Below are 12561 nucleotides of genomic sequence, written 5' to 3' on the forward strand. Positions count from 1 at the left end.
TTTGTTTTAATTTTATTATAATTCTATGTTTTTATGAATATATATCTGAAAATATCTGAATATATTTTGTATAGGATATTGAGCTGCATGTCCTATGAAAGGTGCTGTATGTATAAAAGTGTATTAAAACGCTGCCCTCTTGCCCATCTCAGACATCATTTCCTGACAGCTTCCACTGTTTGTACAGTAGAGAAGAAATTAAATAAATGTAAATGAAAATAAAAACACAATAGACATATCATTGGGAATACATTTTATTAGTAATAATAGTTATTCATCTGCCAAATATACAGCTTGTTATTGAATATTCTACATTATTGTACAGGTCATAGTATTACTATATGTCATTTACAAAAAGAAAAAGTAGTAATATTAAATTTCCACTCTGATTCCGATATGAGACGTACACTCTTTAAAAAAATAAGATGTGTTGAAATCACACGGCATGGTATTGTCCCAAAGAAAAACAGAGAAAAATGTCCAATACGCATTCAGCCAGGGACAACACGTCCAGTATTATTTCAAAACATCTTTTTTTTTGTTCAACAGCAGATATAGGTCAGACACTTTTCACCCTGTACTTCCTGTTAGGGTAAACTGGCACCACATATACATACAGGAGGCGATATGAAGGGGGGGGGGGGGGGGGGCTTGTTCCCTTAACGTAGATCATGACAAACACCCACGCTCTTACAATATACTGGGGGGGTTAGGGTTGGGGGTTCACAAAGCAGGATTGTGCAGTTAGCCAGATAACTTCCCAATAATATATTTTGTGCATAATTAACTATTATGAATATATGACTGAATGACATTCCTAAACCTAATATTCAAGTTTAGCATTAAAGAGTCAAGATATAGTTATACTTTTATAATTAACTGGCTAATTTACTAATCCTGCTTTGTGAAATAAATTCTCCCCTGATCTTTGAAAAAAAAAGAAAAGAAAAACAGTTGGCCTGCCTCATCATCATCCATGTTAAATTTGAACAAATCACCCTCTACATATATTTATATTTCAGCTAACTGACCACCAGAGTTGCATCCCCCGCCTACATTTTAAGAGCAGATTTACAAAGACATGTGAAAAATATATAAATCCTCTCAGGAGAAATGGCATTTTCACTCCGATCTCTTACATTTCTGTGAGATGGTCGAATCAGGACTAAATCTGAGCGTAGGTTTTTCACTGTTCGTCCATCCAAACATAACAAGGAGTACGTGTAGAAGGAAACGCAGGGATGGAAGGCCAAATATAGGCACTGTCTACACTCTATAATCATAGACATGTTTGCACTCCCCCACTTCAGAAATAACACTACAACACTAAAGGAAATACCCAGAGGTAGTGTCATTACCAATACAACATCGTGTCTAGAGAGGGATGACCCACACGTCATAGCATCTCTGGCTATTCCTTCTTTTCTGACATCTGTGTCATGAAACTAGTTGCACTTGTTTTGAGTTGTTCTCGATAAGAACATCAGCTTGTGTTTAAATTGTTTAATTTGGCATTGGTTGCCCGCAGTAGGCTAGTGATTTAGGATGGGCCTCCCAGACACCAATCCTTACCTCAAAGGGAAACCTTGACATTTGGAATTTTATTTGGAATTTTCTCATCGCTTGGTACTTGGTGCATTAATGATGCAGTACCTGGTGATGAGAAACAACTGATTATCATTTAAAATGTTAAGATTTCCACCCATTAACAGAGAAAATCTAAATTTGACTCATCAGTGCCTTAGGGGCAACCCTATTGCAAATCCACCTCCTCCTCTTTCCCTGAAGTGGACACAGAAATGTACATTACCCCACTTAGAATTGCAAGTGCATAGGAGTATGTCAGCTAGATAAGTAAGCTATCATTGAGATGAAAGTATAATTTTCACAATAGAATTCTCTTTCAAAATAAAACTTTACTTGAGAGTTGTCTTAGCACAGATCAACAAACATTAGGATTCTTGCTCATCCCACACCTATGGTGTTAGATCTGAGCTGACAGAGTGTGAGTGTGCGTGTGTGTGCGTGCGTGCGTATGTATTCTGTAGTCCAAGGGAGAGGAAGTTGGACATTTGGGAAAATGAATTTACAATTTAATCTACAACATCTGAAGGCTCATTGGAAAAACAAAAACACAAACAAATCAGTCAATCAATAAGTTGAGCAAATTAAATAAAAATTATAATTCCAGCAACCAATCAACCAATTCATCCATCAATTCGATTAAGTTGTATTGTTGTAAAAATAAGAAAAAGACGGTATTTAGTAACAGATTATTTGAGAGTGAATTTTTCAGTTCCTCTCCTTATTGATGCATTAGGCTCAATTTGCAGATTGAATAAAATCCAGTTTAACTCATTTAACCACTGGGCAGCCAAACTGAATGAACCAGGGCTTACTCACTTCAACAGGAAAATAGTTTGAAGACCAAAATCTTCTACCATCATTGTCCTGCAGGAACCTTGTATCTCCAAAATGTTTCATTTTTTTTAATTGTAAGTCACATGTGGTATTTTCCCAAAATGCAGAAAGATTTTCATGACCTTGTGATCTGTATAGCGAAACCACTGATAACTCATTGAGGAATTAAAACTACACAGGGATTAATAGGAAAGAATATCAAACTTTTAATATGTAATTCCTGAAAAGTTGACTTTTTTGGAGAAACAAGGTTTCTGGTTAACAGCATTAGAATGTTTTTTTTTCTTTTTCTTTTAGATAATAATAAAGATAATTTCAACACAATTCTTGTTTTCAATGAGACAGCAATACGCTTCCATTTCCATAGCAGCACAATAGTGAAATAAGATAATTGAATCAAACAGATCATACAGTCTCTCTGAACCTTCTGTGTTTACCAAAGGAGATCGACCGGTTGGTTAGTTAATTAGTATGTTCACAGCGCAAGGGAAACAATTAGATGTTGCATATAATTATTTTCTGTTCACTTTCAGTGCATTAGCGACCTATAACATTTTGAGAATAGACCAGCAATTGCGCCCGCACGCGCACACACACAAAACTTGTGTTAAAATCCTTGTTGTATGTAATCTTATCTAATTTCCTGGCATCAGAGATCAACTACCTTTTGCTGGCCATGAGATAACTCCAAATACACATTTGCTTCACCCAGAAAATATAAAATTTAGTTGTAAACAAGATTTCAAATTCACCATGTAGAAAATGTGCACTCAAAACCTCACATAAATAGTGCTTCACCGTTCTACAGCATCTAAAGAATTGGCCACCTGCATTACTTTGTAATGTTGCCTGGGTATGATGGCCGTCAACTGCGCGGCTTAGAGTTATGCACTATAAACCATAGCATCCCTCTGCGATTTGATAAATCAATCAATAAACTAATCAACTGATCCATCCATCAACTGTTTGACCAATCGAATTGACAATGCCCTGTAGTCAAACGGTTGCTATTACGAGGAAATTACACATAAAAAAAAAAATCATTGATTCTTACTGCAAGGTGGTTCTATTACTTAGTTCCTTTTTTACTTTGCAGTTTGCTTATGTACTGTATATTATATTAACACAGGGAAGCTAATTAGGACTAGCGTGTCACAAGGCTACCACTGGGGGGGGGAGGAGGAAGGTCACAAGGCTAACGACTAACCACCTGAAAGTAAGCAAGAATGAAATGCTTTGATGCTTACATTCCCTTAAGCTGTGATATAAACCACAGGGCCACCTCGTGGAGTTTCATATGAGTGTATAGATTCACAAAGCTGCCGGAATGATCAACATCAATAATCAATATTCAAAACACACAGACGACATGGAGAAGACGCCAACACACAAATAAGGCAGTGACGAGAGGAAAAAGGGCAAAAAAAACAAGTTCATCCCTAAATCTGTAAACATCTTTCAAAAAAGAGTTCTCCTAAATTATTCCAATATGTAGAAAATAATCAAGTTTTTAGATCTCGAATTTTCTATTAAAAATCGGAATTTGATTATTCTAGATATTTGTCGCTTTGAAAAAAGGAGAAAAAAAAGATTGAAAATGAATTCAACCAATTACAAGCTACGTACAACGGGCGTAAACTTGTGAGCATATTTCTTGTTAAAAACATAAGAGTTTAGTAGTAAAACAGGGCAGTAAAAGTCAACAAAGACAAAGGAATACAAGAGGAAAGGTTTTATCATACAGATCTGGGTGAATTAATTTAAATCCCCTCTTTTACTTTCATGCTCGAGATGGGCGGGTTTTGCTCCATTGGGACAGGCGAGACCACTTAATGGCAGAAAAACTACTACTTTTTTTAAACTTTAAGGTTAGGAGACTGTAAACTGAACTAAGTCTATATCAGAGGGAGAGACAAATAATACATCTTTCTCCGATAGCCTGATATGCCACCTGCATGTTTCAAAGGACAGTTGGTCATCAGCTGAGATGTTCCATTGTGCTAACTGTTATATTAACAACATTTTGCCTCATATGTTGTTTGTGAGAGGTCAAAGGTTACAGAGAAAACAATTAATTTGTAGTGATTGCATCGGATAATCTAACGCATGGTCTTAGCTTTTTTTTCACAATATTGACTGTTACACAGTTGCTAACAGGCCCTTGAGGTCCCTACGCTTCCAGTTCCAAAATCACTTACACAATTCTGTTGTGTACTTAAAACAGTCACTTTGGCATTCTGCTGATCTGACCCAAGCCACCCACATTCAAGTCAATCTACAAACCTTAGCACTTAGAAAATTAAGTTTAATTCAAGTCTTTCCTCTTCCTCTCTCTCACTGTTCAGTTTGGTAGTCCATCACAGCAGCGTATTGTAGTTTGTTTGTTTTTTTTACAATCTGACTTGGGATGCACCACTGGTACAGATTTAAGAACAGACTTCACTTCAACATAAGACTTGGACCATTGGACCATTGGTTTGACAATTGAAAAATCCTATTTTCCTCAATTAAACAAAAGTCAAAACACTATTCTGTGCATTGGAAAATAGCTTTATGCTTTGGTTTTATTTCATTTGAATTTACATGTGAGAAATCTGAAAAATGTTAGCGCTGTAAAAATAAATTTGTAAGCCTTTGTTTAAGCCTTGTATCGCCAAAGACTTTTGTATTGCAATTTATGAATTATTGTTATTCATCAATTGCCAAAGATTTTGTACATCACATTTCCAAATAAATGTAGTTATTCGTCCATCTTCCTAGTTGTTCGATCTACCTTCTATTTTAGTTAAGTCTTATTCCGGTTGAAATACAAATATCAGTGCATCCCTAAATCTTTACAATCTTCAAGACCGAGGTGTCATGTGGCATCACACCGTGTCACATCATGTCAGATCACATCATGAGTCACATCTCATCTCACCTCATCATACGGGGCAGAGAGGCGGGGCAACAACAATCTACTTTATCTTAAAAAATAAGAAATAAAAAATATGTCAATCACAAAACACCGCATAGTACAGGTTTCTGAAAGAGCAGGCAATTTGGCAGCAAAAAAATATAAATGAACGATCTCACAGCCATGTTAAAAACACTATACACGATCTGCAGGATCACAGCTAAATTTGAGAAGTCAATGAAATTATTGTATGAGATACACATATTAAAACAAAACTTAAAAACATTGAGACATTTGTATAAAACATAGTTTAGGATTTTGAGCAACCAGATAATGGGAGGGTAAATTTGCTAGGGTTAATAATTATAATAAAACTAATAATAATAATAATAATAATAATAATAATAATAAATTGATTACAGTAAATTTACCTGAGTTAGATACCTGTAGACAGTGGTTAAAATCAATAAAAACACAATCAATCAAACAAACAAATATGAAAAGAGTTATGGATAAACAACGTCTACACTTAAAAACTAGACGCTACCCTGAGTGATGGTTTACCAGATGTTCCCAACAGTTAACTCAATTAACAATTAAGTGACTATTAAGCTAGCTCTCCTGTAAAGATTCCAACAGATTCTGAACGTAGCTAAACCCTGAATCATACTGTATAAGTTTGCATATCGGTAGAGTTGGGAGATGGGTGTTGTTAGTTTAGCTTGTTAGTTAACCATGCATGTCTGGTTTAACTATGCTATTTCTACCAGCAAGCTAGCTGTCAAATATCCCTCTAGAGCACCTGTAGAGTGTGAAAGTTGCACCCAATAACCAACAACCTGGCCAGTTAGCTAGGTTAAGCCAGGATTGGGTTCTAATCACTTTAAATTTGGTGTGGATTTTCGTTCAGGATTCAAAGGTTTAAATGTTTTTGGTCTGAAGATTTCATCACGGATGGTCTCCTGTTTCCATTTACATTCTCTTAACATTTGAATGAACAGAAAGAGATAGGAAACCATGCTCCTTGATTCTCTAAGCATCAGTAAACCAGGATCTGAGAGTTGCGTCTAGTTTGAGGATAAGGGTCGTAATGCCTTCATGAATACATTAGTGCATATAGTGCCGCTGATCACCGGGACAGCGAGAAGAAACGCGCTAAGACCGTGTGTCCAGGAAGCCACCGTCACCCACATTAAGTTACACAGAAGAATTCAAAATGTAATTTCCACGGTCAAGGAAAGTTCAATCAGTATGTGTCAATGTGAGCTACTCTTGCGAAGCCAGAAAACCAGAGTTGTGATGTTACCAGGCAAGCTTGTAAAGTCTGGAGCTGGTACATAAACAATAAATGGGAGGTGTTTGTTTTAGCTTGTATTCTCTAATAGTGTTCTCAGTTCACTTCTGCTCTCAGAGTCTAAAACATCTTTCCCAATTCACTGTATATGCAGCATCTTCAGACTCCAACACACATTTTTCGTTTTTGGATTTGGGAGAGCTGTTCACTAATATTTTCGACCATAGGAATAACATGTATGAATTCTTAAATCGGGCATAGTCCTTTAAAGCACTGTCTTTTTGTTGTTGTTATTTTCTGTGGAAGAATGCACCTTGCCAACAGCGCTGCGAGCAGAGCCTTGTTGTTTTTTCTGCGCCCAGAGAGCTAGAAGTTAGAAACATTTAAACTTTTTAGCAAAAGGAGCCCTGCGCTTCAAACAGCAGCCGTGACTAGTAGCTTCGTCCATGAGTTTGTTTAGCACAACTAGTTGAAGACAAAGGTGCCTCGTGGACACAGAGCCTTACTCTTCTCACCCCCCGATCTGGTTATAAACAAAATGGACACATACACACAGGGAAACACATGTTCGATCGACACACACATTCTAATTGACCATCAGACTCATAGGTGAGATGATGGGTTTTTCTCTGGTTACGTCTTGGTGCCGTTTCCATAATTCCTTTCCTGTCCCCCTCAGAGATTTGTTTTGAGATGAAGAAAAAAGGAGAGCTGTCCCTTTTTTCCTTCAAAAAGGAAAGACACCAAGGAGACGAGGAGATGAGGAGAGGAGGTTAGGAGACACAGATTATAAGGAGAGAGAGAGAGGAGGAGAAAGTGTTTTGAGATCTATCGGGTCTTGAGACTCCGGTGCCTGCCAGGCGAGGAGATATGGAGGCAAAAGGAGGTGAGAGGATGAGAGGGGGGGTTGAGATCTAGCAGCCGTCTCGAAGGATCTCCTCCAAAACAGTCAGCAGGTGTTTCAGGCCGTAGACGTAGCCGCGGTCGTGACTATCGCTGGGGAACACGTGGGCAAAGTCGATCATCCTCACCTCCACCTCTCCTCTCTTCCCCCTCTGCTCTAACATCGTATCCCTCGTCTCTCCTTCGCTCACTTTCTTCCTCTCCTCCTCCTCCTCCTCCTCCTCTGTCTCTTCGTCTTCCTCTTCCAGTTGGATTCCGTTTCCGTTGGGCTGCTGCGGCTCGTCTCGTTTCCACGCCGAGTTGTCCTCGTTGTTCACCGCCGTGACGTCGTCTTTAGTCACCATGGTAACGTCACTGTTGCCATGGATGTGCCCCTTGGTGCAGTGGTGGTGGTGGTGGTGGTGCTGATGATGATGATGGTGGTGATGATGGTTGCCAGCACCCTTCCTGTGGTTGGCGTACATGGTCGCCAGGCTGTAGTCCAGGGGCACCGCCACACGGATGTTGTTGTTGTTGTACTCCGCTACTTCCTCTTCCTGCCCCTCCACTTCCTGTTTCATCTCTAGGGGCAGAAAACAAGAGGAAGGGTCAGACCGTGAGGAGCGGAAAATAAGGACTGGTTGATGAAGGAACAGAAAACCAAAGGAGGGGTCAGTCTGCTTAGCCAAAATTATAGCAAAAGCTGCACAATTTGTGCATTTTACCACATTTACAATACAAATTTCTTCAATTATTTACCCTGTCTCTTCCTCCCCTCTCCACCTACGCCGATATTGGCGCCGGCTCCTGATGACGTCACAGAGGTTCTGTCAGAAAGCGGGCCGTTCACAGGGGTGCTGAGGAGAAGAGCCGGGGAGGTGGAGGAGAAGGACGACGAGGGCAGGCCCTCATAGACGAAGAGCAGGGAGCTGGCATAGAAGGCAAGCTGGCGCTGGGACTGGAACCAGCCGAGGATGCGCTGGACCTTGAGGATGCTGGCAGACACCGCATCCCTCCGCAGACTGAGCCCGTTGTGGAAGAACTTGGACAGGCCTGGAGAGGTGGGAGGAGTTTAGTTATATACAACTTTGACAGGTCTGGAGAGGTGGGAAGAGTTTAGTTTTACACAACTTTAGGCGTGTTCGAGATGGGATAGGCGGACGCAGATCTGCGCAGGTTTTACTACGGCCACGCCAAACGCGTTGCATGACGGTTAGAATGTTGTCCGACTTGCTCTGAAAATCTGACGAGACGAGGCGCGTAAATATCGCGGGACCGAGCCACGCACAGCCTTCAGAGCGAGGCGCCACAGTACCTCTCACCCAGCTGCTCCACGCAAGCAAACGACTTGCTATGGTCGCGCAAAGCGCCTATTGGCTCAGAAAAGCAAAAGAAAAGCCACGTGACAGCCAGGGAGTTATGAGATGTTTGATTGATTGATTGATTGATTGAAAACTTTATTACAGTACGGGTCCCGCGTACCCGTCTATCAGATATATTTATTATTATTATTATTGGATACAGGAGTTTGGGTACCAAGAGCTCAAATAACGTTATGTGTTATCATCATATCATCATGATAAACTTCAAGCTGTCAGACACACACACGTGACACACATACACACATGCGTCGTCTGTTTTGCCTCAATACTGTATATATAATTCTGTTTTGCCTCAATATGCACAGTATACATATATATATATTGATGCAAAACAGAATTATTCAGCAGTGTGTTGTGTGCGAGTGCGGCCAGGAGCGCGCAACAACAAGATGGTATACATTATGGTATATGAATAGTATATTCCACTATAGCAGTATGTGCTGTACATTTGAATCTGATCTAATTTTGCACACGGCCATCGCATTATAATGAGCTGGACAGGTGTGTAATGTGTGTGTGGTGACGTGAAAGCGTATCTGCCATGCGAGACTAGACGAGAGGCTCTCGTGAAATCGGAAGTGTCCGCCTTTTTAACTCCTCCCCCGGCTTCACTCGGCTACTCTAGTCTACTTTCGAGGCGAACCGAAATCCATCTCGAACACGCCTTTTGACAGGCCTGGAGAGGTGGGAGGAGTTTAGTTTTACACAAGTTTGACAGGTCTGGAGAGGTGGGAGGAGTTTTGTTTTACACAACTTTGACAGGCCTGGAGAGGTGGGAGGAGTTTAGTTTTACACAACTTTGACAGGTCTGGAGAGGTGGGAGGAGTTTAGTTTTACACAACTTTGACAGGTCTGGAGAGGTGGGAGGAGTTTAGTTTTACACAACTTTGACAGGCCTGGAGAGGTGGGAGGAGTTTAGTTTTACACAACTTTGACAGGTCTGGAGAGGTGGGACTGGGAGGAGTTTAGTTTTACACAACTTTGACAGGTCTGGAGAGGTGGGACTGGGAGGAGTTTAGTTTTACACAACTTTGACAGGTCTGGAGAAGTGGGAGGAGTTTACTACACAGCGCTGGACACCAGAACAACGTCTTCATACTTGCAGTCACTTTATTGATCAATGTTTCGGTCCTCAGTCCTATTCTAGGTCTAAGGTAGAGCTGTCCTCTCCCACGTGCGATGATGCAGATAAACCTCTTTAAATCTCGTGCTTACCAGAAATGTTCTCATTCATTGTGGAAAGAAGTATAAAAATCGACTATTCTACTAAACAAGTCTTGGTCGACGAAAACCAAACCAAAGACTGAAGCTAAGAAGACTATACTATATGAACCTAGGAGTCATGTTTTACAATCTGTAAGATTGTTCTCCCATGTTCTCCCACTCACCCGTCAATAAGAGACGACCGGCAGTATAGACTATAACTTGTCAATAAGAGACTACAGGCACTATGAATGAATGAATGAATTAATCTTTATTTCGAACATGATTTTTAAAAAGAAACATAGAATAAAAAAGACAAACAACGAAAAATATGCATATCACTGTTCGAAAAGGAGTAGGAAGAAGCCTAAGCTTATCATGCCCTACCCCTATCCACCACTTCCAAGTGGGAACATTAATTAATACTTAAATTATATAATGGAGAATATCCACATTGCCAACAAAACGTCATGTTAACATTGAAAACAACATAAAATAAATAAATAATATCCATAATGTAGTACAAAAGAAAAAGAAAACAACAGCTTAGTTAGCATCCAGAAGATTGATAATAGTCACCTCCCCTTTCCTCTTTTTGGTAATTTGCTAATATCATTCCTTTATAAAAAAAAATTAAATAGAGCAATGATTTCTGCTTTCCTTCATTTGATCTTCTAGCGGCCATTCCACACAGTTACTCCATAGGATGATATGCACCTGCTCCTGCGATTGGTGCAAGCATAACGCTTATCAAAGTTGCATTTACCTCTCAAATTATAACCATTATCCCTCTCTATAAATAATTTTTGTATGTTACCTGGGAGTTCTTGAGTCTTTGCTCCATACATTAACTGTGCCAGTTTAAATGTGAAGAAAAGTCCACTAACTTTAAGGCATTTGACTTTAAGAACAAGTTATTTGTGTGATCCCGAAATCCGACCTTGTGTACAATTCTCATAGCTTTTTTCTGTAGTGAATTAATGGTTTTAAAGTGCTTATGTAAGCATTTCCCCATATCTCCACACAGTAACTCGAATATGGTAAAACAAGACAACAATACAGAGTATACAACATCCTCTGTTCCAGAATATGTTTTGCACTGCACAATACTGCAATACTCCTTGCTACTTTGGTTCTAACATATCTTATATGAAATTTCCAACATAATTTACTGTCCAACATTACTCCTAAACATTTTCTCATATACTTGTTCAATATTGACATTTTCTATTTTTACTTGCACATGTGTATCTATTTTTAGGGATGCACGATATTGATTTTTTGACACCGATACCGATAACTTTATGCTCCTCAGGCCGATAACCGATATCGATAACCGATATTTATTGTATTATAATCTTTTTTCTTAATGTATATATTATTTTTTTATCAAATCTTTTTTTTTCAACATGAAACAAAACATATCACAATACAATAATAATACATAAAAAGACTTCCCAGGACAATAACTTAACACCAACTTAAATGTGACCTAACCAGACAACATAAACAAAAGCCAAGACAACAGTATTGACTGATAAAGTGACCATATTTATTTTTCCAAATGAAAATTCACAATCCGTCAACAACTTATAATACATCCAACCTAAGACGCTCAAAGCTTTTTGTTCTTCTTTTTTCAAAGCGGAGCCTTGAAAAAAAGGCTTTGAGTGGACACATCACCACCACAACAAGTCACCTGCAACAAGCTAGAAGCTAGAAGCTAGAACCTAGAAGCTAGAAGCTGACTTTCGGCATAAAGGAACATTGTAACAACAAATGTGCTTTGTTTGTACTAATTTAGGGTTGTGCCATTATTATTATGCAAAGATAATAATTGTGATTAATTCTGTAATGAGTTGTATGTGTGTTTCTAGCATCCTTGACACCCAAGGACAACGATGTAAATAAGTCACTGCGCCTTTTTCGTTTCTATCCTTGACAACAATGTATATTGGAGTAATGATCTGTATATGTTGCGGAGTCTAAATAAAAACCTGAACCTGAACCTGAACCAGAAGCTGCTGTGAATCCAAAGCCAGCTATTGACGAGTCGTTTGCTAAATTAAAGAAGTTTGACAGAAATGACCCAAGGGCTCAAGCCGCTAGCTTTTAAGCAGTCCTTGGTGGTGCAAATTAACCTGGCTACTATGGAGCAATAAGTGACTGCGTTCAACCGAGGGTTGCATCACAGCCATGGAAGGGGCTAGCTTTGCTTAGCTCCTCGCGTCGTCGTAGGCTTCTAAGTTAACACAATAACACACCATCGTAGCGGTGGTGATGCCGCAGGTGACCCGTCAGGCTGGATGTATTACAAGTTGTTGCCCTTTTCCCTCCTTGTGGAACTTCTCCATTGCATTTATTACAAATAGCAAGCGATCTTTTTCCTCTGAAATTCCGAGTACCGACGCGGCCATCTTTGTTTTTAACGTCCGCGCTGATTCAGAAACTTACGTGCCTACGTCACAGCCAAGAAAGGGAGC

The 12561-nt window shown here is 39.4% G+C and overlaps 1 protein-coding gene across 1 annotated transcript in view; it reads right to left on the reverse strand.

Moving 5' to 3' along the window:
- Window positions 1-238: 238 nt before the first annotated feature.
- ipmkb (inositol polyphosphate multikinase b) overlaps window positions 239-12561 on the reverse strand; it is a 55586-nt gene continuing 43263 nt past the window's right edge. The window contains exons 6-7 of the mRNA XM_084322567.1: window positions 8253-8546; window positions 239-8076 (exon numbers count right to left, since the gene is read on the reverse strand). Of these exons, the coding sequence (XP_084178693.1) occupies window positions 7526-8076; window positions 8253-8546 (845 nt within the window). The 3' untranslated portion in view covers window positions 239-7525. The remainder of the gene's footprint in view (window positions 8077-8252; window positions 8547-12561) is intronic.

Source organism: Notolepis coatsorum (assembly GCF_963971535.1).
Source record: "Notolepis coatsorum genome assembly, chromosome: 10".
Classification (NCBI taxonomy): Eukaryota; Metazoa; Chordata; class Actinopteri; order Aulopiformes; family Paralepididae; genus Notolepis; species Notolepis coatsorum.